The 23182-nt window shown below is 45.3% G+C and overlaps 10 protein-coding genes across 10 annotated transcripts; 6 read left to right on the top strand and 4 right to left on the bottom strand.

Annotated features, from left to right (window-relative positions):
* Positions 1-250: 250 nt before the first annotated feature.
* I203_103354 (uncharacterized protein) lies at positions 251-2210 on the bottom strand (the record flags this gene model as incomplete). Its single annotated transcript, XM_019149330.1, has 3 exons — positions 251-1495; positions 1653-1703; positions 1791-2210. The coding sequence occupies 3 exons, from the start codon at positions 2208-2210 to the stop codon at positions 251-253; spliced, it is 1716 nt and encodes a 571-aa protein (XP_019001355.1).
* Positions 2211-2693: 483 nt separating this feature from the next.
* Positions 2694-3414, top strand: I203_103353 (uncharacterized protein; the record flags this gene model as incomplete). The annotated part of the gene is made up of 4 exons (XM_065517300.1): positions 2694-2696; positions 2766-2845; positions 2981-3202; positions 3327-3414. 4 exons carry the CDS (start codon positions 2694-2696, stop codon positions 3412-3414), a joined length of 393 nt encoding a protein of 130 aa, XP_065374118.1.
* Positions 3415-3561: 147 nt separating this feature from the next.
* On the bottom strand, positions 3562-6805 carry I203_103352 (uncharacterized protein; the record flags this gene model as incomplete). The annotated part of the gene is made up of 10 exons (XM_065517299.1): positions 3562-3789; positions 3873-4129; positions 4202-4909; positions 5027-5181; positions 5254-5384; positions 5495-5595; positions 5714-6066; positions 6139-6209; positions 6280-6461; positions 6529-6805. The coding sequence occupies 10 exons, from the start codon at positions 6803-6805 to the stop codon at positions 3562-3564; spliced, it is 2463 nt and encodes an 820-aa protein (XP_065374117.1).
* Positions 6806-7156: 351 nt separating this feature from the next.
* Positions 7157-8550, bottom strand: I203_103351 (uncharacterized protein; the record flags this gene model as incomplete). Its single annotated transcript, XM_019149327.1, has 4 exons — positions 7157-7635; positions 7702-8149; positions 8244-8322; positions 8480-8550. The coding sequence occupies 4 exons, from the start codon at positions 8548-8550 to the stop codon at positions 7157-7159; spliced, it is 1077 nt and encodes a 358-aa protein (XP_019001352.1).
* A 722-nt stretch (positions 8551-9272) lies between these two features.
* Positions 9273-10787, top strand: I203_103350 (uncharacterized protein; the record flags this gene model as incomplete). The annotated part of the gene is made up of 3 exons (XM_019149326.1): positions 9273-9726; positions 9909-10052; positions 10177-10787. 3 exons carry the CDS (start codon positions 9273-9275, stop codon positions 10785-10787), a joined length of 1209 nt encoding a protein of 402 aa, XP_019001351.1.
* Positions 10788-11737: 950 nt separating this feature from the next.
* On the top strand, positions 11738-13246 carry I203_103349 (uncharacterized protein; the record flags this gene model as incomplete). The annotated part of the gene is made up of 4 exons (XM_019149325.1): positions 11738-12500; positions 12563-12711; positions 12812-12907; positions 12989-13246. The coding sequence occupies 4 exons, from the start codon at positions 11738-11740 to the stop codon at positions 13244-13246; spliced, it is 1266 nt and encodes a 421-aa protein (XP_019001350.1).
* Positions 13247-13619: 373 nt separating this feature from the next.
* Positions 13620-14739, top strand: I203_103348 (uncharacterized protein; the record flags this gene model as incomplete). Its single annotated transcript, XM_019149324.1, has 6 exons — positions 13620-13713; positions 13782-13842; positions 13907-13986; positions 14048-14408; positions 14463-14594; positions 14670-14739. The coding sequence occupies 6 exons, from the start codon at positions 13620-13622 to the stop codon at positions 14737-14739; spliced, it is 798 nt and encodes a 265-aa protein (XP_019001349.1).
* A 498-nt stretch (positions 14740-15237) lies between these two features.
* On the top strand, positions 15238-17609 carry I203_103347 (uncharacterized protein; the record flags this gene model as incomplete). Its single annotated transcript, XM_019149323.1, has 9 exons — positions 15238-15537; positions 15609-15693; positions 15763-15787; positions 15842-15942; positions 16000-16119; positions 16187-16349; positions 16428-16890; positions 16961-17329; positions 17424-17609. 9 exons carry the CDS (start codon positions 15238-15240, stop codon positions 17607-17609), a joined length of 1812 nt encoding a protein of 603 aa, XP_019001348.1.
* Positions 17610-18148: 539 nt separating this feature from the next.
* On the bottom strand, positions 18149-19642 carry I203_103346 (uncharacterized protein; the record flags this gene model as incomplete). The annotated part of the gene is made up of 2 exons (XM_019149322.1): positions 18149-19464; positions 19531-19642. 2 exons carry the CDS (start codon positions 19640-19642, stop codon positions 18149-18151), a joined length of 1428 nt encoding a protein of 475 aa, XP_019001347.1.
* Positions 19643-20613: 971 nt separating this feature from the next.
* On the top strand, positions 20614-22999 carry I203_103345 (uncharacterized protein; the record flags this gene model as incomplete). The annotated part of the gene is made up of 8 exons (XM_019149321.1): positions 20614-21010; positions 21189-21374; positions 21442-21643; positions 21733-21793; positions 21926-22308; positions 22390-22537; positions 22599-22642; positions 22711-22999. The coding sequence occupies 8 exons, from the start codon at positions 20614-20616 to the stop codon at positions 22997-22999; spliced, it is 1710 nt and encodes a 569-aa protein (XP_019001346.1).
* Positions 23000-23182: the final 183 nt, after the last annotated feature.

The raw sequence follows: 23182 nt of genomic DNA, 5'->3' as shown, positions 1-23182 counted from the left end.
ATATATATACAAAATTGAAGTTGTCAATGATAAATGAAGAATGTCATGTGGATCTATGAAAGTGAATGCGAAGGTGGACGTTGTATACAATTTATGAAGATATGATAACAACCGATTGTGGGATTCAAGTCAAATGGTAAGGGGAAAAAGCCATCCTGTGGATGGAAAGGTATGAAGGTATAACATGATATCATATCAACAAGGCATAAGCAACGATGACTCGATATCAATCACTAAACAATGCAATCGCTCAATCTTGTTTATCGCCCTTCCCTCCTCCACCAGAACTATCTTTCCTCCCCCCACGACCTTTCGTCGAAGAAGGTTGTCCTACATTTATACCTAATCCACCTAATCCTAAATCCAAGCCCAAGTCCGAATACCTAGTTTTCAATTCCATACTTTCCTGTTTTCTCACTACCTTTCCATTCCCATTTATCGGACTACCATTCGACTTCGACTTTGAGATCGGACTGTTTTGACCTAAGGACAGGTTAGAAGGTAAAGATACCATTCTTTCCCTTTGCACATCCGTATTCCTTGGCTTTGATCTACCTAACGTACCGTAGTTTGAAGGTGGTGGAGGAGGGACGGTAAAGAAATCTTTTATACTTCCTTTTATACCTTCCATGTTCAGACTCATCCCATTCGAATGGGAATGATTTCTTTGATGCTGACTTGCAGTTTGGATGATAGGCGGTCGTATTTTGACGATAGTAGATTTGGATCTACCTTTTGATATCGACGACGATAATGATGATGGATGAGTAGGTGAAGTAGGAGTAGGTCTGAGAGGTGGAGGTAGAGTTGATAAATCGTTGATGATCGTCGGTCCATCGACATTAGGTGATTCATGGGATTGCGAATTCCGTCCATGATTGGATATGCCATGTAATGCATCTTCTATAGGCTTTCTTTCTATCTCTCCTGAGGGTCTGCCATTCCTACTTAAAGGAGATGATAGGGTATTTGTATTTGTATTCGATCCGGGACTAGACCTCGAAGCGGAATTAAAATAATCTGACGATCTCCTATCAGGTGGTTTATCAGGTTTCGGTTTGGGGAAGAACCGTAATTGACTTGAAGGTATTCTAACTACATCTAACACCCTCGGTGTAGCTGCTTGTTCATCAACAAGAGGTTCGGTTGATGTCGGAGGAGATATCTCTTGAGTGTATGAATGATTGGTTGAAGGTAGGAAGGTCGAAGCGAGTGAAAGGGTAGATGTAGAAGCTGAAGGTGGACTATCTGATAAATCCATTATATGACTCAATCCATTTTGACCAACACCTCCATTCGGATTGTATACTTCTTTACCCTTCCCTTTGTCTTTTTTGGTCTTGGGCATCAAGGTGACTTGACCTTCACCTGGACCTCGCACTAGTATCTCCTTGGCTTTGTTCCACCTGCATGCTTCCAGGGGAACGTAGAGGTGAGTGCGGATGTGCAGGGGGTCAGAGGACCAGAGTTTGTTGGATTTACGAAGGGTCGCTAGCTAAAGACGGCAAATGGGAATTGTCAGTCATGATTCTATACGATCCAGACGAATAGCATAATTCTGTATGATTATTCTCAGTGAATGGTGACAGATTCCAATGCCACAGTATGACATTCGATCAGAGGAATGAAGTTTTAGGACAAACACAACTCACATCTATACCATATAACAATGCTATCCCGGCTAACGATTCATTCGATTTGATCTATTCCATCCCACGTATCAGCTCATATTCCCTCAGGCCACCTCGGAATATATAATGTCATCATGTAAGATGTAGAGATGAACTCACAGTATGTATGAGAACTTCCACCTCCCTCTCTTCCCCCTCCCCTCCTCCATCGGTCGGCGTCATCCTAAGTAAATCCAAACTGCCTCTCAAACTTCCAGACGTCGACGACTCCGCAACTTGCCGTTCAGTCTCACTAGTCAATCTCTTCAAGTTCGGTCGACTGACATCTCCCAGTACGTCTGTATAGATCGTAGGTGGTGTGATAAGTGTAGATAAAGGATGGTTCATGCGTGGTGTTTCCACATTTTTACGACTTCGTAATGTACGTCTACCACCTATTTCAGGTGATGACGATGGACTACCGCCAGTGGTCCCACTTCCATTCTCAGTGTCGATGGGAGGTATTGATCCCCATATTTCTGATTCTAGTTCCAGTGGAGGTGTATAGGATGAGGTGGAAGCTTGAGGTTGAGATTGCATGGTTGTAAGATGGATGGATAATGATGATGATGGTGATGGTGGTTCTCCCACCGATGAACCGATGTCGATTGACAAGGTACTAGGGTATTGAGTATGCCATTCCCCTTATTCCTGTGCTATTGATCGAGGTAAAATGGTCGTTGCTATCCTTGGCGGTGCTTCATTAGACAAATGTTAGTAACATGTTGATCTATGAGTTGCTCCTATCCAACTTCACCTTCCATTGTACGAGTGGGATCAGTGATCAACGCAATCAATCGGGTACCGCGGACCCGCCAAGAGGAGTACAGGTAACGTGTTTCGGCGATCACCGCTCATCCCCATCTCACGCGTTTTCCAAGTTCATCGTAACCTCACTCGTCATATTTGGAATCCACAAAATCCAGTCAACTTGATGTGGTATGGATTCATCTTCTATCCCCGCCATCATCATCATCATCATCATCATCATCTTCGAGCTCTGACTGATAATCTGCATACACGATGGTGAGCTGTTAGAGATAGATCATTCCTATATAAATATCTTCAGCTGACTTTCCTATCTGAATCTCTCAGCCACCCAAATCATCCAATCTACATCATGTCACATTCCATTTCTACAAATCGGCTGTCCTCCTATCCCTACCTTCCAATACGTGAGCATGCCATCAATCTATCTTCTCTCTTCCAGATCTATATCTTTCACTCTCTATATCTTTGGACATATCTTACAGCTTCGGCGCATAAAGATCCTGATTTGAGCTGATATATAATAATCGGTTGGCTGATAGAACTATAACATCCCTCAAAAATCAACTTCTTCCTGCACTGTCCCCTCTCTCATCAACCATCCCTGTAGATTCACCTACCTCGATATCAGATCTGGAGCTATGGGAGGATAAATTCCTAATAGAGGGACAAGATCAGACGGATAAAGATATACAGAAATTGACAGAGGGGAGTAAGACGATAGCTCAGTCAGGATGGGGCAGGTGGAAGACTATTTATGTTAGGTGAGTCGATGCTACCAATTAAAAGATCTATAACGAACTCGACTCTGGATTTGGATCCAGCTATTGCCTGAGTGATAGGCACGAGAAAACTTCTCTTACGCTGATTTCGAGCAATTCCTGATAGTTTTAGAAACCCAGATGGATCATTTTCAAAACCTATATATACCGTACCGGACGTAGAAGATGAAGAACCCGATGGATCAGAGGTGTGAAGTGTACAGAAGGACACGACGATAAATGATCATACAAGCCATTGATCCAACCAAGACCATAATATCATGTAAAAAAGTAGAAATGTCATGTTATAATTGAGGTTCATCCTGGTCGTCACTATCATTACCTAACATACATTTGCTTACCTACTCCTCAACCCCATCCATCTCCTCTCCCTCTTCCTCCTCTTCGTCATCCTCATCAACGTCCAAATCCCAAACCTGCACTTCTTTCCCATCTTCATACAATATACAACCCAATCTCCTTCCCTTCCTCCCATTCAACGCTATCTCCGAGTCCCGTTCTAGGATATCATCAGATTGGGGTGTGGGACCGAGATATCTCGAGCGGCCTATCGGTATTGAGGGAATATCCTAAACCCAACAGAACGGACTTCAGCTATCTTTTTCCGCCGTTACGAATTCTTGCATACCACGAGTGACTGGACTGCACTCACCTCAAAAGCATCTCTATACTCCCTGACCACATCCACCAATCTCCATTCTCTCATAGCTGGCAATTCGACCATCTCATCTGATATATCTGGATATCTCAAGGTAGTTAGATATCGTCCATTTTCAGATTCCATCAACAAGACGATCTCTTCATCGTCGAAAAATCTAATTGAGAGGCATCTTGCTTCTGAGATTGAGAACGTAGCGAACTTCGAAATTGTCAAAGAGTCATTGGCATTGCCGATGCTTAATAACCATACTGAGAATTCGGCAACAGAGCACATCAATCAGTCGTAATCTCTTTTATCTGATGTGAACACGATGCACTTACACCTTTGCATATCATCTTGCTGCAGAACCACAACTTCCCACAACCCACCATCTACCAACCTTTTATCCCTCAGGTTCAGCTCCAGCTCATCATCCCTTTCTATCCTCTCAGCACCATCCCCTTCAGCCCTACCCACCGCACTCTTCACTAACCCCTCTAAATCTCTTATAAGCGTATTCGCCCATACCCATGGTTCCTTCTCCATGACCCTCTTCACCTCTTCCTCTTCTTCTTCTGATGAAACATACTTGTTTCCTACCGTATCAGGACTTGAAAATCTGGATATTCCCTCGTTTTCTTCTTCATCATCAGATAGTATTCCAGTAGGTGTCAAATCCCCATCGTCATCCTGCACCTCGTTGATCCCCGATATAGACATATCCATCGACGTATCCTCAGAACCTAACGATTCATTAGCCTGTACCGATGGCGTGTCGACCACCCCCACATTACGTGGATGATCAATCTGAAGTTCTTGACTAGTCTCCTTCAGTACCTCATCTAAAGATCTGGTAGTTTTTCGGGGATAGGTGGTATGGTCCGATGGAAGGGTATCTTTAGGAGGTCGAACGAGAAGATAAGGGAAATGATCATGAAAAGAAGAACGGACGAAACCGTTCGACATGAAGGACCATACTGATTTGAGATCGTGGGTAGGGAGTGGGAGATCATCGGATGAGGGATCCTGAGAGGCTGCTCTGGCGATTTCTACGAAGGACAAGTGGAAGCCAAGATCAATCACAAAATATTTCATGCTTAAACCTTTGTAGACCTTCATCTTCATGGAGGTCATTCGATTGTGAAGGAGAAACATGAAAGACATACCATACTTCAACCATTTCATAAACTCTGAAGCTGCCTTCAATTCGTGTTCCGCGTCTCTCCGCATTCCTTCTACCAACTTGGCGAAACCCAATACTAGATCTATAGCTTTGGAGATATCATTCTCGTTCAGTTGTAATTGAGTTTGATATTTGGGTCTATCGAAAAAAATCACATTTTCAGCTCCACCAATCTTTACGTATTGCAGATTAAGGAATCATATGACTAACGTTCTACTCCATCCTCTCATCTCTTCCAGGAGCAAAACCAACCTCTCCAAAGCTGGTGATATACTTTCTATGATCAGGTTCTGGATAGTTCGGAATGACGTATCTAACGTTTGATCCCATTTCGTTATTGTCTATCATTCAAGATCAAGACAGAGAAGGCAGAATCATCAGTTAAAGGAATCTCATTTGTTCGAGAAGCGTTGAAGAGGAGGGTGGTGATTCGACCTTCAGTCAAACTCACCCTACCTGTCAATCGATTTCCCATCCATTCATTAACAGCCACCCCACTTCGTCCAGTCATTAAAAACCGAAACAGATCCGAATGAACATCTTGGATTGACACTATAATAAAACACATCGCAATTCCGATTAGCTCCATCAATTACCATACGATCTATGAACTGGTTGATGTGATTGTCGTAAGGTATTGTATCGTACAGTCGAGTGCAATTGAACTTACTAGCCTGCTGTTTCGCACAAGTTTCCAAATCCTCTCTACATATCATCGTCTGCTTGTCACCTTCTCTAAAATGAATTTCGGCATTTTCGATTCCTCTCAATATGATATCCAGTAGATGGACTATCTTATCTGATATTTTCGACAGTTCCATCATCTCTTGACTAGGTTCGGAATCTGATGGTGAGGCAAAAGTACCAGTCAAAAGGGAGTATTCGGATGATCCTATATGGAGTATATCGGGTTGAAGTGGTATAGTAGATGGTAAGAGTGCAGGAAAGGTAGATAGGGACGGATGTATAGTTGGTTTGGGTGGTGTTTGCGTGAGAGCGGCTTGACGCATGAATGGGAGTTGACTATAACAACAGGAGCATGAGCGCGATATCAAGTATGGCTTGTTTTGTTTTTGTCCATACTTGCGGACTTACTTGGGGGGTTTGGGTGGATCCACAGGTGTAACGGTAGGCAGACTATCTATGATATCTAGTGCAGAACCGTTCTATGGGATTGATGAATATCTGAACTCAGCTTTTTCAATTTGTCAATACAAAGTTGGGCGGAATTTTTACCTTGACTTTGGCCCACCCATTTTGAGAGACTTTCCATTTCATTTCCACCCATCTTCCCTTCCTATTCTCGTCAATTAGATCCGAAGGCACTGGAACGGACCATATAATCTCTCCGGTATGTACAGATAGATGATGAACGAAATTTCCATTTGAGCTCGAGCTCAGAAGAGATAAGATCAATCCTATATCCAGTTCATGTCAGTAACCTTCAACTAGGTCCAGCACAGATATATTGCAACGACGACTCACCATCTTCGTTCCATGCCAGACCTTGAACATCCCCTTCGACACCAACTTGCCAAACTTTACTTCCACCCGTGCGCCACAAGGAGATCTGCGTCTTCGATCCGATCTCTTTCCCCTTTCCTTTCCACAAACTGCCACTCGTCGATGTAGATGGACTGGGCAAGGATAGCAAGACGATAAGGTCCATTGCAGGGTTACATGATCTCGGGTGGAGCATGTGGGAGGATGGGAGGGGGATGATTGATAGAGGGGTGAAGGAGGTTCGGTCTGGGAAGATCATCTTGATGAGTGGTAGGTTGATTATCGGCTATCCTTCCTTGCGATTCAGTCCGGTCTAGCTGGCTTAGCTTGTGCTATCGCTCCTATATGGTCATATACCTGAGTTAAGAGATCAGATTTTGGAATGAACTGAGGTCGCTGATCTGCAAAGTCAAAACGCGTCGGGTCATGTTCTCGAGCTGATGGTCGATCACGTGACACACAGTACGAACGGCATATGCTCTGCTTTGGTCTAGGAAATCGGTATCGCTCTCTTTCTATCATAGAAATGGGGGCAGCACTCTTCACCTTCCCGAATGAGCTACGCTTGACTATGCTGGAACCTGAATTACAAAGTACTGAAACCCTCCGCTCAATTCGGCATATCATCCACACTAAGGGGTAAATAACCCTCCCTCTGATTCCCCTTCGCCTTATACTGTCTCGACATCTCATAAGCCTTATGTCTCAATCTATTGATACTTCCAAGCGGTCTATGATCTTTGAGACCATCCCATGGACTTAACCCAATCGTATCTTCCCACCATACCCTCCTCTCATCGGTGAACGTATCTTGTCTGTCGAACTTTACCATAGCTAGATCATACCATGGTGCAAGTGATTCTTTCCATTCTACAGACGCATCTTCAAATGGCTGATTGGACAGATCCGAGCAGAATTGGACCCTGAAAGCGTACTCTGTCGAGTTCGCAGAGTAATATTCTCGAAGATGATCTCGATGGAAGGTCGTGGATGAGTCTTTGGGGACAGTTTGGTTCTTGTATTGTTCTTGGGAAGGGTGGATGGGGATGAGTGAGAATTTACATGCGTAAGGACCGAATTTGAAAGCGGCTGTGCACGTCACGTCACATCATTACCTTGTCATTTGACGAGGGACGTCAATTTTGATTCACTCACATTGAGAATAAAATGTCGATCCAATCACATATTCATTGGGTAACATTGCAGGAGCGAACTGTTTCAATCTATCATTCCTTTTTGCCAACTCAACCTGAAGCTTTGTAGGACTATCGAAATAATTCGTTCTCAATTCAAAGATCTCGATCGTCGTATTCAAATCGGTAAGTTCGACTATAGGTGCATTGTTGAATAAGAAATCTTGCGTTCCATGATTGGTCGATCCGTCCGGCGAGGGAGATAGACGTTCTCCATTAACGTCGAATATTTTCAAGCTGAAACCTCTAGGTGCGGAGGTGTTATCGGGAAGGATGAATGAAGGTTCGTTGGCATATCTTCCTATACAGTTATAGGATTTACCAGGTTCTGAGAAAAGACCGTGGCGGAGGTATGGCGGAAGAGAGGGGCTGACAGTGAATGTTCTTTTGACGAATGCTAGAGATTTTACCTAAACAACAGATATAGAATATAAACAGGTTGATCAATTAAGACAGAGCTGAGTTTTTCATCAAGGCTGGTTTACACAAGAGCTGCACACTTACATGAGTACCTCTAAGTTTATGTTGATGAGCATCAAAAGTATGTCTCTGCATATCATGTACCAATTCTCCTACTCGCAGGCTACAGACACAGACAAACCACAATGTCAGCTCCATTCCGTCCACCGAGATATGAATCGAAGGTGACAGGACGACATCCTGATACACAAGCCACTCAGATCTTCTCATCCTCATCTGGCTCAATCTTCTCAGTCTCGTCAGCATCCAGCCAATCCTACGGTCCGGGGACTTTGGTGGGTCCAACCACTTTTTCAGCGATGGACTGAACGGTGTCGTTGATAGCTTGCATGATCCGTTGACGCGTAGCACTTTTACAATCAAGCTGTAAAGAAGGAAAGAGGAGATAGGAACTAAGACTGATATGATATGATATAGATGCATGGTCGTTGGCTATAGATCGAGGTCTACTTCACCATTGAAAGCTAAGACAAGGATATGAGTGCGAGCATCCATGAAGTCATGTTTACGCAATTCTCAAAGACCGGTTACTAACTTGGGTTCAATTCCAGCAAAATAGCAATTTACTGGTAGGCTACCGCGTACGAGCATTGTAGCTATTCATTGCACTGGATCATGAATATCTTGCGCATGTAATTCCCAATGGACTGTCTTGCATCACCTCATTCTGTCAACATATAAGGCTAGAGCAAAATACTGCTTGACCTTGAAGTGCGCGAATGATTGTCCGTATAATCATGTGAGAGCAGATGAGTGGTATGATCAATCGAGTTGAAGACACGCATATTTCAATAGATCATGCAGCAATAGTCAAACCCTCACCTCACTGTCTCAACGGAAGCATTCGCATCAGTCAGTCATCTCGGACCCTGCCTTCGATGTGAGGGAGATGAAGGGATGAAAAGAAGAGACAAACAGCATCCACGAAAATCCGCCACATCACGTTACCCACCACCGTACACTCCACTTTTGGACCTTTGTTACAACCCTTCCTTCTCCTTTTCTTTGATATCACTTCCACTTTCTGCACTGTCCTCTCACCAAGATCACACAATGGAATCCCTCGCATCATCTCCTCCGCCATCCTCACCGCCCCTCGGTGCATCATCGCCGCCTCCTGTTTCAATGACAATCGACTCACCCAATCTACCTCCACCTCAATCAGACCCAACTGAACCCAAACCCGCACCTAAAGCTAAATCCGGTAGTGGGAACAAGAAGAAACGTAAATCCAAGGCATTAGTAGAAGAAGTAGATGATGAGATCGGTGATCTGCTAGGAGAAGAAGAACTCAACACACCAGGACCTTCCAGCGGTAATGGTGGTAAAGGAAAAACACTGAAGGTCAAGAAGGAACAATCACAGGTGGATGAGGAGATGGACGAATTGCAAGATCAAGAAGTACAAGCGGAAGGTGATGTAGGAGGAGGGTCATTCAAATGTGAATGGGGTGAATGTGGTAATGTTAGTGGGTCGCATGATAGGTTGATCGACCATGTTAAAGAAGGTGAGTTCCGGATTTCTCGACCCTTGATGGTGGTCAAGGACAAAGCAGATAGAGATGATCAATGCTTTGGATCTGAGTCTGGGTCTGGATGGTTATGTCTCTCTGTCTTGACCTGACCGTGCTTTGTGTATGTACATAAGAGGTCGAGCTGAGTTGATCCACTCTTCCTTCCTATGTCACAGATCACATAAACGCACTGAAAGACTCCTTCATCTGCGGATGGATCAACTGTCCTAGAACGGGTCAAAAACAAGCTTCCCGACATTCTCTATCAACCCATATGAGGATGCATACCGGTGAAAGGCCATATGCCTGTACTTATGCAGGTAAGTTTGTCGTCGACTCCTCTCCAATCAAAACCCATTTACACCTTCCCGCAATAAGACCGAGTACACAGTACCTTCAATCTCAGTGCTATATAGCTTACACCATGTTTACCTAAATTTTTAGGCTGTCCCAAATCATTCACTCGTTCCGACGCATTACAGAAACACATCAAATCCCAACATCTCGAACGACCCGCTCCCCCTCCCAAACCTACTCCTACTCCCTCTCAGTCCGGTAAATCCTCTAAAGGTAAATCCAAATCGCGTCATCCTCCCATTGTCTCTACACCACTCACACGCGCACCTCTTGGAGTACCTCCTCCCTCAGATGAAGATTTGTTGCTAGACGAGGATTTAGCAGAGGTTTTACCAAGAATACGAAATAGGGACCATCTCAATCCCACTACCGAGGAAATAGAAGTCCTATCGTACCTTCGATCAATATTCCCTCGAGAGGCATTGGATCCCAAAGATCCTATACCTGATTCGCTGGATGATCCACCGGCCGAATTGGGTATACCGGAAGAAGCGCAATTACTTCAATCTGTGCCCGATCCAGACCTCCCCGGGGGAGAGTTAGATCTGCTGGGAAGGAGCGAATGGCAAGCTAGATATATCATGATCAAAGCTAGATTAATGTTAGTGGAGGAAGAGAATAATATGAGGCGGTTGGAGCTGGTAAGGGAGTTTCAAAAGGATGGACATCCTGTGGATGCGGAGCAGATCGTCAATTAGATTTGCGAGAATTATAGAAACCCTCAACTCCCTTGAGGGTCCTCATGGAAAAGAAATAATCATGAGTCTCTGGAAATACCTTTCACCATCCATGTTGTATTCTTCTCCTCCAGACTTACGCTATGTCAAATTCAGACATTTGGTAAAACATGACGCCATAGATATGGTCAGTCATGCATTATAAATCAACCGACACATTCCTCCTCGCACGCCCTTCTCTGCCTCTCTCTACTTATCGCCATACCTCCAGATAGAGTAGGGGACGTGTAGGTCATCACTGACATTGTCGAGAGCAAGGAAACATGGAACGCACCTTGTTAATTATCTGCAACGACTAATGTGAATTTCCGCTCTGTCCCTCCTTTTCAATCGCATCAGACGGACTATTTACTTCGCTCTCATCCTTTGTTTGACAAAGCCAAATCTGGAATATCATCAACCCAGCCTGAAGACATCGTTTTCGACATCCTCTGATTGACCGACAATCGCATTCTCTCAAAGGATGCAGCGGAGATTCCTTCAATCCAATCACATCCAATTCACCATTAATGGTGACGTCAATTACAGTAGCGGAGAAAGTCAATCTCGTTCCTATATGTCAAAAAAGGTGTGTCGACAATGCAATTAACGATCTCAAAGGATCAATCGAATTTATCATTCATCTATCGATACATATATACATTTCTGATATGGTGTGAAGCTCTCTCATTCCCGGATTCATCTATACCCTCCAATCGATCAGTGATCTTTGATCAATTGCTCAATCTTTGTTCTTCCCCTTTTCCATACTTTCGTTTCGTTTTCCCACCCTGTACACTCATTAGTCTTAGTATACCGCAACTTACTAAACACCTTTGATAGGTTATAGTGATCATCATTCACATCAGTATTTGCATCAACATCCAACCTCCATACTACAGCTCTCACTCTCGTCTTGACTCTGTTGAACGATGTACCTACTACCCGTCCTCACTCTCCTGGCAGTGACCTCAGCTGCTCCGGCCCCATCGAAAAGAAAGAACTGCTCCGTCAGGTCGAAGAGCAGCGATACCGCTCCAGCAGTAGTAGGCGCATTACAACAAAACGACAACGCCGTAGTGATTCCTACTGGGACAGACGGAGTTACACCCTACATCCCTGAAACCGTACTTCCTGATTCGAGCTCTAACTCGGATGTAGTGATGGGTGCATGGGATAGAGGTGGATGGTCAGGTTGGAATAAACCGCAATCTACTTCTGCAGGTGCTGCTGCTCCTACCACTCCGCCAGCTACTGCCGTCGCATCAGCGTTCCCGGTGTCCCAAGCTGTCCCCTCAGTTTCCCAAGCTCAGTCGGCTCCAGTGAGCCAGGCTGCCCCGCCTGCTTCTCAGGCAGTATCTTCTCCTGCTTCGCAGTCAGTAGCACCACCATCAAGTCAAGTCGCATCATCTCCCGCATCCGTACCGGTATCGACTGCACCATCTAGCACCGCTGTATCTACCCCATCGTCCGAAGGTGGTCAAACAGGTCTAGGACTGGACGAAACCTCCTGGTCCCAATTGACCAATGCACAAGGTTTGGACTGGTACTGGAATTGGAATTATAAGCCTTTCGAAGGAATGCAAGCTGAATTTGTAGCTTGCATATGGGGTGAGGTGATGGCCAATGAATTTATCGGGTCGGGTACGGGCGGATTACCCCAAGGGGTTCAGTATGTGATGAGTTTCAATGAACGTGAGTCAGATTTCGATCTTACAGCTATGTTGTTGGAAAGAAAGGCTGATTTGCCTGCTTAGCGGATATGGGAGCGGATGTGGGAGGATCGAATATCCCTGATGTAGCTCATGCGGCGAGCTTGCATCAACAGTGGACAGCGAATGTTCCGGAGGGTGTGAAGATCGGTGCGCCGGCTGTAGCGAGAGGTGGTGATGTGAAATGGTTTACCGTGAGTGACAGACATCGGATTATGGACCCATAGTCGATGAGCAGCGAATGCTAGTAGAAATGGCACATCTGCTGACGCTGTGTTTGGATTTGATGGGTAGCCCTGGGTAACCGCTTGTGGTGGTCAATGTAAATACGATTTCGTACCTATTCATTTTTACGGAGTAGTCGTTGAAGATTTGTTCGAATACATCAAGGTGAGTATTATTACACTTTATACGTTACACTGCATTTTGTCCTATGATCTCGTGTTTACTTTTGAAAATACTGTGTTATAGAGCTTCCCAGCAGGTGGTAAACCTATTTGGGTAACAGAGTTCGATTGTCAAGATTTCTCTACCGGAGAGGTATGCGATGAGAAGAAACAAACTGATTTCATGGATAGAGCTATAGCATGGTTTGAAGGTGAAGGATCGGTATATGTAGAGAGATGGGCATGGTTCGGTGCTTTGCCTAAATTTTCAGAAACTACTTTTGGTTTGTTGGATAAAGGGGGAGCGTTGAATGAGTTTGGTTCACATTATTTGAGTTTGTAAACATGTATATGCCTGGCCTTTCATCCTGGTGATGGACTGATGATATTCTACTCTGTCATTTGACTGGATATGAGATTATCCCTACATGTATGCATCTGTGACTTGACACCGAGGCTCAACTGTCAATCAATTGCAGTTCTATCTATGCAGTTCTATCTTTAGATCTCAACCTCCTGAGGAAGACCCATCGCCCATCTCCGAATCCACTCAATCCCACTTTTCCGGTCTGACTTCCTACCGAGTACACCGAGCACACCGAACACCGTCAATCCTACGACGACAATGGATGTTGACGATCATGAGCGCGTCCATTCACAGCTTCATTGCAGCGGCATGACATACTGTAGTAATCGTACCCAGGGCTGACATCGATATGGCCAAATCATTCCAGGACTGCGTCATACTCTTTGGGGATAGTCTGACAGAAAGACAGGATGTCCCACAAGCGTTGTTCGAGAGGATGTGTCGTGAGTAGGTCTTCCTACGATCATTCCATTCGCTGCCCGACGCTCACGTACCAATCACTCATGATCAGAAGCGTATGCAAGAAAGTTAGATATACTAAATAGAGGATTTGGTGGATATACCACCACCGGGTGAGCAGGTCTGAACGATAGTGCTCCTTGAAAATATAAGCGCTGACCAAGACATGACACCTAGTGCTCTTCCTTTGTTCGACAAGCTTTTCGCTAAGAAGGGAGACGATGCATCGAGAGTGAGACTGGTGACATTGTGGTTTGGTGAGTTATCTCCCACGACTTGACCAGCAGTGCACATTGGTTAAAGCGTAAGATATCGTAGGAACAAACGATTCCGTACATTTCCCAAATCCTCGAGCTGTCCATCCAGCCCAATTCAAGAGAAACTACGAAATTATACTTGATCATCTGACTTCTTCCAATTCACCATATTCAATATCCCAAACTCCAGTACATATACTGCTGATCACTCCTCCTCCATCTTACTTGCCTCAGGTACCTCTACCAGCCAAATGGGTAAGATCGGAAGAGAGGTCTTTAGAATTCGTAAATGTTGTTAGGGAGTTGGGCAAGGAATACAGAAATAAGGAAACTGGGACGTGGACCATCGAAGTTCTGGATCTTTGGAAGGCTATGGAGGTGAAGGCTGGTGGATTAGGTGATGGACTCGCTCCATTCTTTCAGTAAGTTCTCTTTTCTGATCCCTGCTCGGAAGAGTCAGGCTGATATTTGGTCAGCGATGGATGTCATATGACCCCTGAGGGATATGGAGTATTGTGGGAAGAATATAGGAAGATCGTAAATGGACCGTGGAAAGGCCATGGTTTGGACTGGGAGGATGAAAATGATCTACCAATGAGAGTGCCTTCGTGAGTTACCATACTTCTCTGGGCAGATATCGCTTCTGGGACATTAATGCTGAAGGGATAATTCTCGGGCTGTAGGGTGCGAACGATAGATCATACTCGACCTGACAGTGTCCTCGAGCTGCTGGGCCTACCGAGCTATAGATGAATGATGGAGCAGCAACTCGTTTCGTGGATATATAGAATCCAATAATGTTATACAACCGCATTCCCTGATTTGACCTCCCACCTGTAATGATGATATCTTACAGACAGCCCACCTTCCCTTCATCCGGAGGAGGCCGATGCGGAAGATAGGAGATGTCCTGCAGCTCACCTTATTTGTTTACCTTTCCCTTCTTCCAACCCTGTCCTACTCTATCTCCTGTCGCCCATCCTTATCTCCTGCCCCTCCAATATACTGCGCTGCAAGCCCCATTCAGGTGGTTCATAAGCACATGTGCGCAGACTAGACCCAAAAGAGTAAGAACCATCTCGGCAAAATCCATTCACTCACATAGCGGTGGTCACCGATCATCGGATATGAGCGATAAATGAGTACATCTCTACAACCAATATATAAACTCCCTATCTCCTCTTCTTCTCTCTACTCTGCTCCTTCCTGTTTATTGTAATCTCGTCATTCCATCTTCGTAAGCTATCAGCAATGGCAAAAGGACCTATCCATCTCCCCGTTCACGCATCTGATCACTCTCCCGAGAGAGGATCCGCTAGACGATCATGGCCTCTTGTAGTACTTGGTCTGCTAGCTACGGCGGCAGTCATGTCCTCATGGCCTGTCGGTGTGAACCAGCTCTCCTCTAAGGTTAACTTACATTCTTTCAAGGGTATTTCAGAGATGAGAAAGGGTACATGTGAACAAGCTGAGCCTATCTTGCCTGATGGGATCAATGTTACCAAAGTATGGGAGGATAAGGAGATTATCATCAAGCGATTACAGGAAGCTGTGAGTTTCCTCATCCTTTCATCGTCTAAGAGCGAAGAGTGGCATTGACAAATTAGGGTTTGCAATGATAGATCAGGATACCTACTCAAATGTACGACGAGATGGGTCCAGTAGATGAGGACCCAAGATGGAAGATCTTTGCTGAGTTCCATGACTGTAGGTGTTTCGGTTCACTACTCCCATTGCCGTACACTGCTGATTCTGTTCGGTCATTCTTGTATGAAGTCCTCGAAAGGACCTTCCCTAACGTGTAAGCTACTTTGGAATCGCTTGTTATGGAACATCGGCTTATCAATCGATATAGCTACGAGCATGCCAAAGTCACGAAGACCGATTGGGCTTTAGTTTACGAGATCGAAGGTTCCGATTCGTCTTTGAAGCCATTGATGCTTACTGCCCATCAAGGTGAGTAGAACAACTGGGATCACTGGTAGGGATTCGCAACTCATACTGGCTGAACAGATGTCGTCCCTGTCCTTCCTGAGACTGTTAATCAATGGACCCATGATCCTTTTAGTGGTGATTATGACGGAACTTCGATCCATGGAAGAGGTTCGTCAGATACCAAGAGCAGTTTGATCGGTAAGACGGCTTCCCGAGATCAGATGACGCACCAAACAAAGAAGCTGACCATGAATGCTGCTTACAGCTGTTATGTCTGCCCTTGAACATCTATTTGGCACTACCGACTTCAAACCTCGAAGACCCATCATCCTTGCTTTCGGTTCAGACGAGGAAAGAGGTGGTCAGACCGGTGCACCTGCTATTGCTAAATATCTTTTGGAGAAGTACGGAAAGAACTCTATGTCTTTGTGAGTGAAATAAAGTCGATCGTCATGTCCGCCTGTCCATTTGTCCGAACGTCAGCTGATATGGCTGTACTCTGATAGACTTATCGACGAAGGTAACGGCCTAGTCGAGACATGGGGTCAGCAATTTGCTACACCCGCCGTTGCTGAGAAGGGTCATGTAGATATCGGTTTAACCGTATCTACCTTGGGTGGACATTCATCTGTTCCACCTCCACACACTGCTATTGGCTTGATCTCGCTGTTGATCGCTCAACTTGAAGCCCATCCACATGAGCCTACCATCTCCGCCAAATCGCCAGTCTACGAGTTCATGACTTGTGCTGCTACTTTTGCCGAATCCATGCCAGCCAAATTGAAGAAATTGGTCATCAAAGCTGAGAAAGGTAGTAAAAAAGCTTGGAAAGATCTCCCATTGGAAATTATCAGTACCGGCATGGATGGTAGTTCGCATGGTTCTGGTCAGGGTGATCCCCTCAGAAGTTTGTTGACCACTACTCAAGCGGTTGATATCATCAACGGTGGACTGAAGGTCAATGCTTTGGTGAGCCCAATTGTCTCGCTACTAACAAGAAATCTCATTGCTACTATGCTAACTCAATGTTCTTATACAGCCTGAATCAGTAAAAGCCATCATCAACCACCGAATTAATGTTCTCTCCAACCATGTCGAACTTCAATCCCGAATCGAGACACTCTTACTTCCAATCGCAGAAACATACAACCTCACATTGAATGGATTTGACGGCACGACTGTTTTCTCTGGATCCCCCAATTCAAAGGTAGATTTGGATCTGGCATTTGGATATTTCACCGACCCCGCCCCTCACAGTCCCGTCACGCTCGATGATCCAGCTTGGAACGTCTTGGCTGGGACTTCCAGGGGTGTATGGGCCAGTAGGAAGGAGGTCAGTGAGGATGGAAAGATCGTTGAGTTGCAGAAAGGAAAAGATCTCGTCATGGCGCCATTCATGAGTACTGGTGTAAGTCATCTGCCCTCGTCACTTGTCTTTCATTCCATCCTATTGTACATTACACGAGATTAGAGAAAGAATGCTGATAGATCCGTATATACAGAACACCGATACTCGACGATACCTCGACCTCACTCCTAACATCTATCGATACAGGTACACTCCTATGTCGGGAGGTGCGGGTGCTCACACCATCAACGAATATTCTAATGCGGATGATTTGATCGAATTCACGAGGTTCTATCAGGCTATCATCCTCAATATGGATCAATCAGAGGAAGTAGCTTAGATTTAGCTATACTTGCATATGAGCTGTGGGTGGGTGGTGTGATTATTTTTGGGTATCAGAGAGGAATGTGCGGTGATCCTGGTACAGGGCAAGTGGGCGTCGTCTGGAAATACTGCCAAGGAAAGTTGTACAATTGGGCAAGTCGGTTAGTCGTCAGAATGGCAAGTAGACAGTTGGATGATCAGTAATATTCATACCCTTAGAAGGAACATACATGAATCGGTCAATTAGTTGGAAAACGATGGAAGCATAGAAAAGAAGAATACACATAATTAGTCATAGAGGGAAAAAATGCATTCAGTGCTACTTTTGATGAATAGCAACTGATGACGATTGTCATATGGATTGTCGTTCTATTTTACATGCATATTCGTGTATGGGGTATCAATTTTATATACAATATTATTTTTACAGGTCACTATCAGTAGTGGTCGGATATTTGGTTTTGAATTTTGTCATTTTTTTGTATTGAGAAACACCTCCGATCATCACACATGGATCGGATGTCCTTGCTGTATTTGAGTCTGAAGATCTACCATTTAAGCAAAGGTGAAAGATGGATGGCCATATCCAAACCCAGATCCGAATCCACCTCGACCCCTTCGACCGGGATGGAAATCACATCCCATAGGGAGAGGGGAGAGATCTCTGAACATCTCAGGAGGAGGTCCAGGTCTTCCAGCTGGGCCGCGTCCACCACGTGCACCATGTCCGTGATGTTGGTGGGGAGGATGCTCGGGCATACCAGGGAATTGAGCACCTCTTCCTCTTCCTCTTCCACCGAATCCACCTCTTCCTCTCATGTGGTGGTGGAAATGTGGTGGTGGTGGGAAAGAGTCTGATTCAGATTCAGAAGCCGAGGTGCTTTCGAAGGAAGACGATGATGATGCGATCTCTTGTTGGTCCTCTTTCTCATCACTGTTTCCTTCTGGCTGAGCCTTCTCCTCCTCATCGTGGTGAGGTCCAAGATCATAGCCAGCTTTATCTCGCTTGTGAGATTTAGGTCCACGATGGTGATGTTTGCCTTCCCACCTTGATCCAGGTGGTGAGTAAGCCCTAGCATGCCTGTGCTTGTGCTTGTGGGCACCCTCGTGTTCTTTGCCATGTCCTCTGCCATGTCGGTGGTGAGGACGAGGTGGTGGAGGCCCAAATTCGAAAGGATGATCAGCATCTTGCGCTGCAAATCCTGGTGGTGGCGGAGGGCGTCGTCGATCACATGGACCGTGGCCATGAGGGGGTGGAGGTCCAAAGAAACGATCATCAAATTCTCCTTCTTGGCCTGGTGGTGGGGGTGGTCTTCTTCCTGGTGGACCACGTCCATGTCGATGTCCATGGGGAGGAGGCCCGAAGAAATTGTCATCAAACTCCCCTTCAAATCCTGGTGGTGGTGGGGGAGGTCTCCCTCCTACAGGACCATGTTCACCATGAGGGAACGGAGGTCGGGGGCCACGAGACCCAAATGCAAACTCAGATGGGGGTGGTCGTCTTCCGAATGGGCCATGTCCATGCGCATGATGAGAACGAGGACCAAAGAAATTGTAATCAAAACCAAAATCATCTTCGAAGGGTGGCGGTGGGGGAGGTCCCCGCCCAAATGGTCCTTGTCCATGTTCTTGATCATGTCCAAGAGGACCGAAGCCAGTTGGGGCTGGTGGGAACATACGTCCACCTGGACCTCCTGGATAGAACGGGGTGTACCTACCACCAAATCGGGCAGGGCCCATATGATGTCTTGGTCCATGACGACCATGACCGCGACCGAAACCATGAGGTCTTCGATGTCCTCTTTCTGGTCGAGTACCTACCTCCTCATCAGATTTGGGATCTGAGATTCTCAATTGAGCAGTATTTTCGACTACCCGCAAGAAGAGCTCGTTAGCAGTGGCGACAATAGGCAGTGAGAAGTCAAGGGGGAACTCACCGATAGACTCAGCATCTGAAGTATGGAGACTGATAACATCATCATCCTGCTCGGTGGCAAGAGGGACTGCTACAGCTTGTTGTTGTGGGACTTCCTTTTCGTTCAGTTGCATGTTCGTATCTGTATGTTCAGTATGAATGGTAATATGAGTGAATGAGTATGTATGTGACGATGGTTGAAATTGAGTATGAAGTTGAACTGTGAGTTTTGTCCAAAGGTGCAGGTCTTATATACCTTGTTATGGAGCTGGACGCTTACGACCCCGCAGTCGATCTTTTTCACATGTTGAAAAAAACACAGCTCTCTGCGCAGTAAGAAGACTCGCAATCGTGAAATGGGTATGTGCAATTTTGAGAACGCTGATCATCCGTGCCTGGGCAACTCTGATGCGCTGTAGCTTTTGAGTTGTTATTCCGATGAGCGTAGTTGAATGAGACTGCAAAAATCCGTCATATCAATTGCACTCGGGATGGCGAGTTGCCCGACTCCTTATCTCCTCAACATCTACAAATATCGAATATCAAATCCCACATCCATATTCACGTCAGCGTTCGGTCCCCTGGTTTCCTTTGATCACCGAGACTAAAAACACAGAACCGGTCTTCCGGTTATTGGCTTTAACCGACAATGGAATAAAACCGAAATGGGGTTCCTGCTTGCCTAACACTATCATTTTAGCTTTTTTGCATGCCTTTTGGTCGATTTTGATTCTTCCGGCGGTCTCATGCTAAGGATCCGCGTGCGAACACGGATGTTCTTTGACCCTGAATTGTCCGAAAACATCATCTCACCTGAAAATGATAATTTCAAGCGAGCATATCCGTGTAGTTGGTGTATGAATGATATCAGCATGAGTAGTACTTGTACAACGCCGTCTGCGTCTCTCCTCTCATCATTTTCCATCTCCCTGTCCATACTCCTCCCCTCCTCTCTTCTGATATAGAATACATAGATATATAGATAGTCTTCTGTGGATACCCCATCTTCCCCCATCTCTTTCATCTTAAGGAGTCTCCATTTTTCTCTCTTCCTTTTTGTTAAATTCTCACGTATAGTATAGAATAGAATAGAATCACGTAGACAATGATCAGATCAGTACTTCCATGCTCCAAGGTTCTCAACAGACCTCGAGTCTTACCTCGGGCTATCATATCCCCTTCCAGATTCACAACACCCTTGTTATTCCAAGTGAGGTTATACAACCACGAACCCTACCCTACTCCCAAACACGACTTGAAATCCGTACCGTCAAAAGGAGATCATGCCGAGTCGAGGATCACCCCGTATAAGAAAGGTAAAGTTTGGGTAGACGCCAAACATGCTATTCAAGATATCAAGAGTGGTGCTACGGTGTTATCAGCAGGTTTTGGATTGTGCGGTACAGCCGAAACTATCATTACCGCCATACATGAACGAAAGGATTTACAGGATTTGATGGTCGTTAGTAATAATGCGGGAAATGCTGGTACAGCCGGATTGTGTGAGTTGAATTCACTTTCTATAGTCTGCATTGGGAGTGAGCGTAGATGTTCAAGAGACGAGGGTGTTATGTCAATTGGATGATTGTAGCCATTTGAGGCAACTGCCGGATCCTGCGCAGGTGCAGACGTCATTCCGGAAGTTAAGCTAATCTACTCGTGACGTTCCCCTTCTTACAGCCCCACTGGTCACTTCCGGACAAATCCAACGAATGATCCTCTCCTATCTCGGTACCAACAAAGGACTTATGGCCAACTACATCAACGGAAAGATATCCCTCGAACTTAGTCCTCAAGGTACGATCGCCGAGAGATTGAGAGCTGCTGGAGCAGGTATGCCAGGTATTTACACCAGAAGTGGTGTTGGTGAGTACATTCAGAGTCACTTTCAGCTTCTGAATCTGTTGAGCTGAATTTGGGTTGTGTCATATAGGAACTTTCATCGAAACTGGTGGTATTCCTCGACGATTTTCCGCACCAGATTCAGAAGGCAAACAGACCGTGGTACAAGAAGGAGTGAAGAAGGATGTCAAGGAGATTGACGGTAAAAAATACATCTTCGAACCTGCCATTCACGGTGATGTAGCTATTCTGAGAGCATGGAAAGTCGATAGAGCCGGTAATTGTGTTTTCAGGTATGTGCTTTGCCTTTCACACCAAGACTGTTTCGGATTATTATAGAATCACAATCTGAGTCAAAGCTTATTTGTGATTGTAATCGCAGGTACACTACAAAGGCCTTCGGTCCTTTGGTTGCTAAGGCTGCTAAGTTGACTATCGTTGAGGTGGGTTGAGTTTTCACTACCTCATACCGTTTCTCACCGTGTCCCGCACATTGCCTATACTCACTCTTTCGTCTGAGATCCCCAGTGACTGTGTGAGAACCATTGCTGATCATGTGAAATGTATGTATTTAGGCTGAGAACATCGTCGAGATCGGTGAAATCGGAGCTATGGACATTGATTTACCTGGTATCTACGTCGATCGAATCGTCCCAGCAACAGTAGACAAACAGATCGAAATCAAGACTACAAGAGAACAGTCTGAAAACGTCTCTCCTTCTTCAGGTGATGAAGGTCACAAGTCTGAATCACCTCAAGTTGAAAAAGCCAAAGAAGCTAGGGAGAGAATTGCCAAGAGAGCTTCCAAAGAGCTTTACGATGGTGCATATGTCAACCTCGGTGTTGGTATTCCAGTTCTGGCTGCCAACTATCTACCTGAAGGTCAGAAAGTTTGGATTCAATCGGAGAATGGTATCTTAGGTATGGGTCCTTATCCCCTCGAAGATGAGGTTGATGCGTGAGTATCCATCTTATATCAATACGCTGTGCGCATCGCATCGTGATTGAGCGTGAGTCGCCGATTTCTTATACTATGCAGCGATATCATCAATGCCGGTAAAGAGACTGTTACGCTCGTACCCGGAGCTTCTGTTTTCGATTCATCAGAATCTTTCGGTATGATCAGAGGTGGTCATGTAGACGTATCTATTTTGGGTGCTATGGAGGTGTCTGCCAATGGTGATCTTGTGAGTGTCATGACTCCGGGATCACAAATCCCGATGGAAAGCTGACGACCATGTCATTTAGGCAAACTATATGATTCCCGGTAAACTTATCAAGGGTATGGGAGGGTGAGTAATTCATCACACCGGAATCTGTCTGTGGTAAATTGATGAACTAATCATGTTGTGTCTCATAGTGCCATGGATTTAGTCTCCAACCCCGATAGTACCAAGATCGTAGTAGTCACCACCCACGTAGACAAACATGGTAAACCCAAGGTTCTCGAGAGCTGTTCATTGCCCTTGACAGGTGTAGCCGTCGTCAGTCGAATCATCACCGACTTGGCTGTGTTTGACGTAGACAGGACGAATAGCAATGGAGGTGGATTGACGTTGATTGAAGTTGCTGAGGGAGTGTCCGTCGAGGAGATCAAGGAGAAGACCGGTGCGAGCTTCAAGATTGCCAAGCATTTAGGTAGATTCTAAGCTTGGAGTTTGGTTCTTTTATGGATTTACATAGATAGATAGAGTATACTTTTCACGAAAAATTGTATTGAGCATTGATGCATTGAATAAATACATGAATGGATAGACTGTATGGATAAGCACTGTACTTGCATGATTTACGAAACAGACATCTTTACGCTTCGGATAAACAACGAATGACTC

The sequence above is a fragment of the Kwoniella mangroviensis genome, assembly GCF_000507465.2.
Source record: "Kwoniella mangroviensis CBS 8507 chromosome 1 map unlocalized Ctg01, whole genome shotgun sequence".
NCBI classification, from domain to species: Eukaryota; Fungi; Basidiomycota; class Tremellomycetes; order Tremellales; family Cryptococcaceae; genus Kwoniella; species Kwoniella mangrovensis.
Note: the sequence above shows the minus strand (reverse complement) of the source record. Positions and strands in the feature narration are given on the sequence as shown.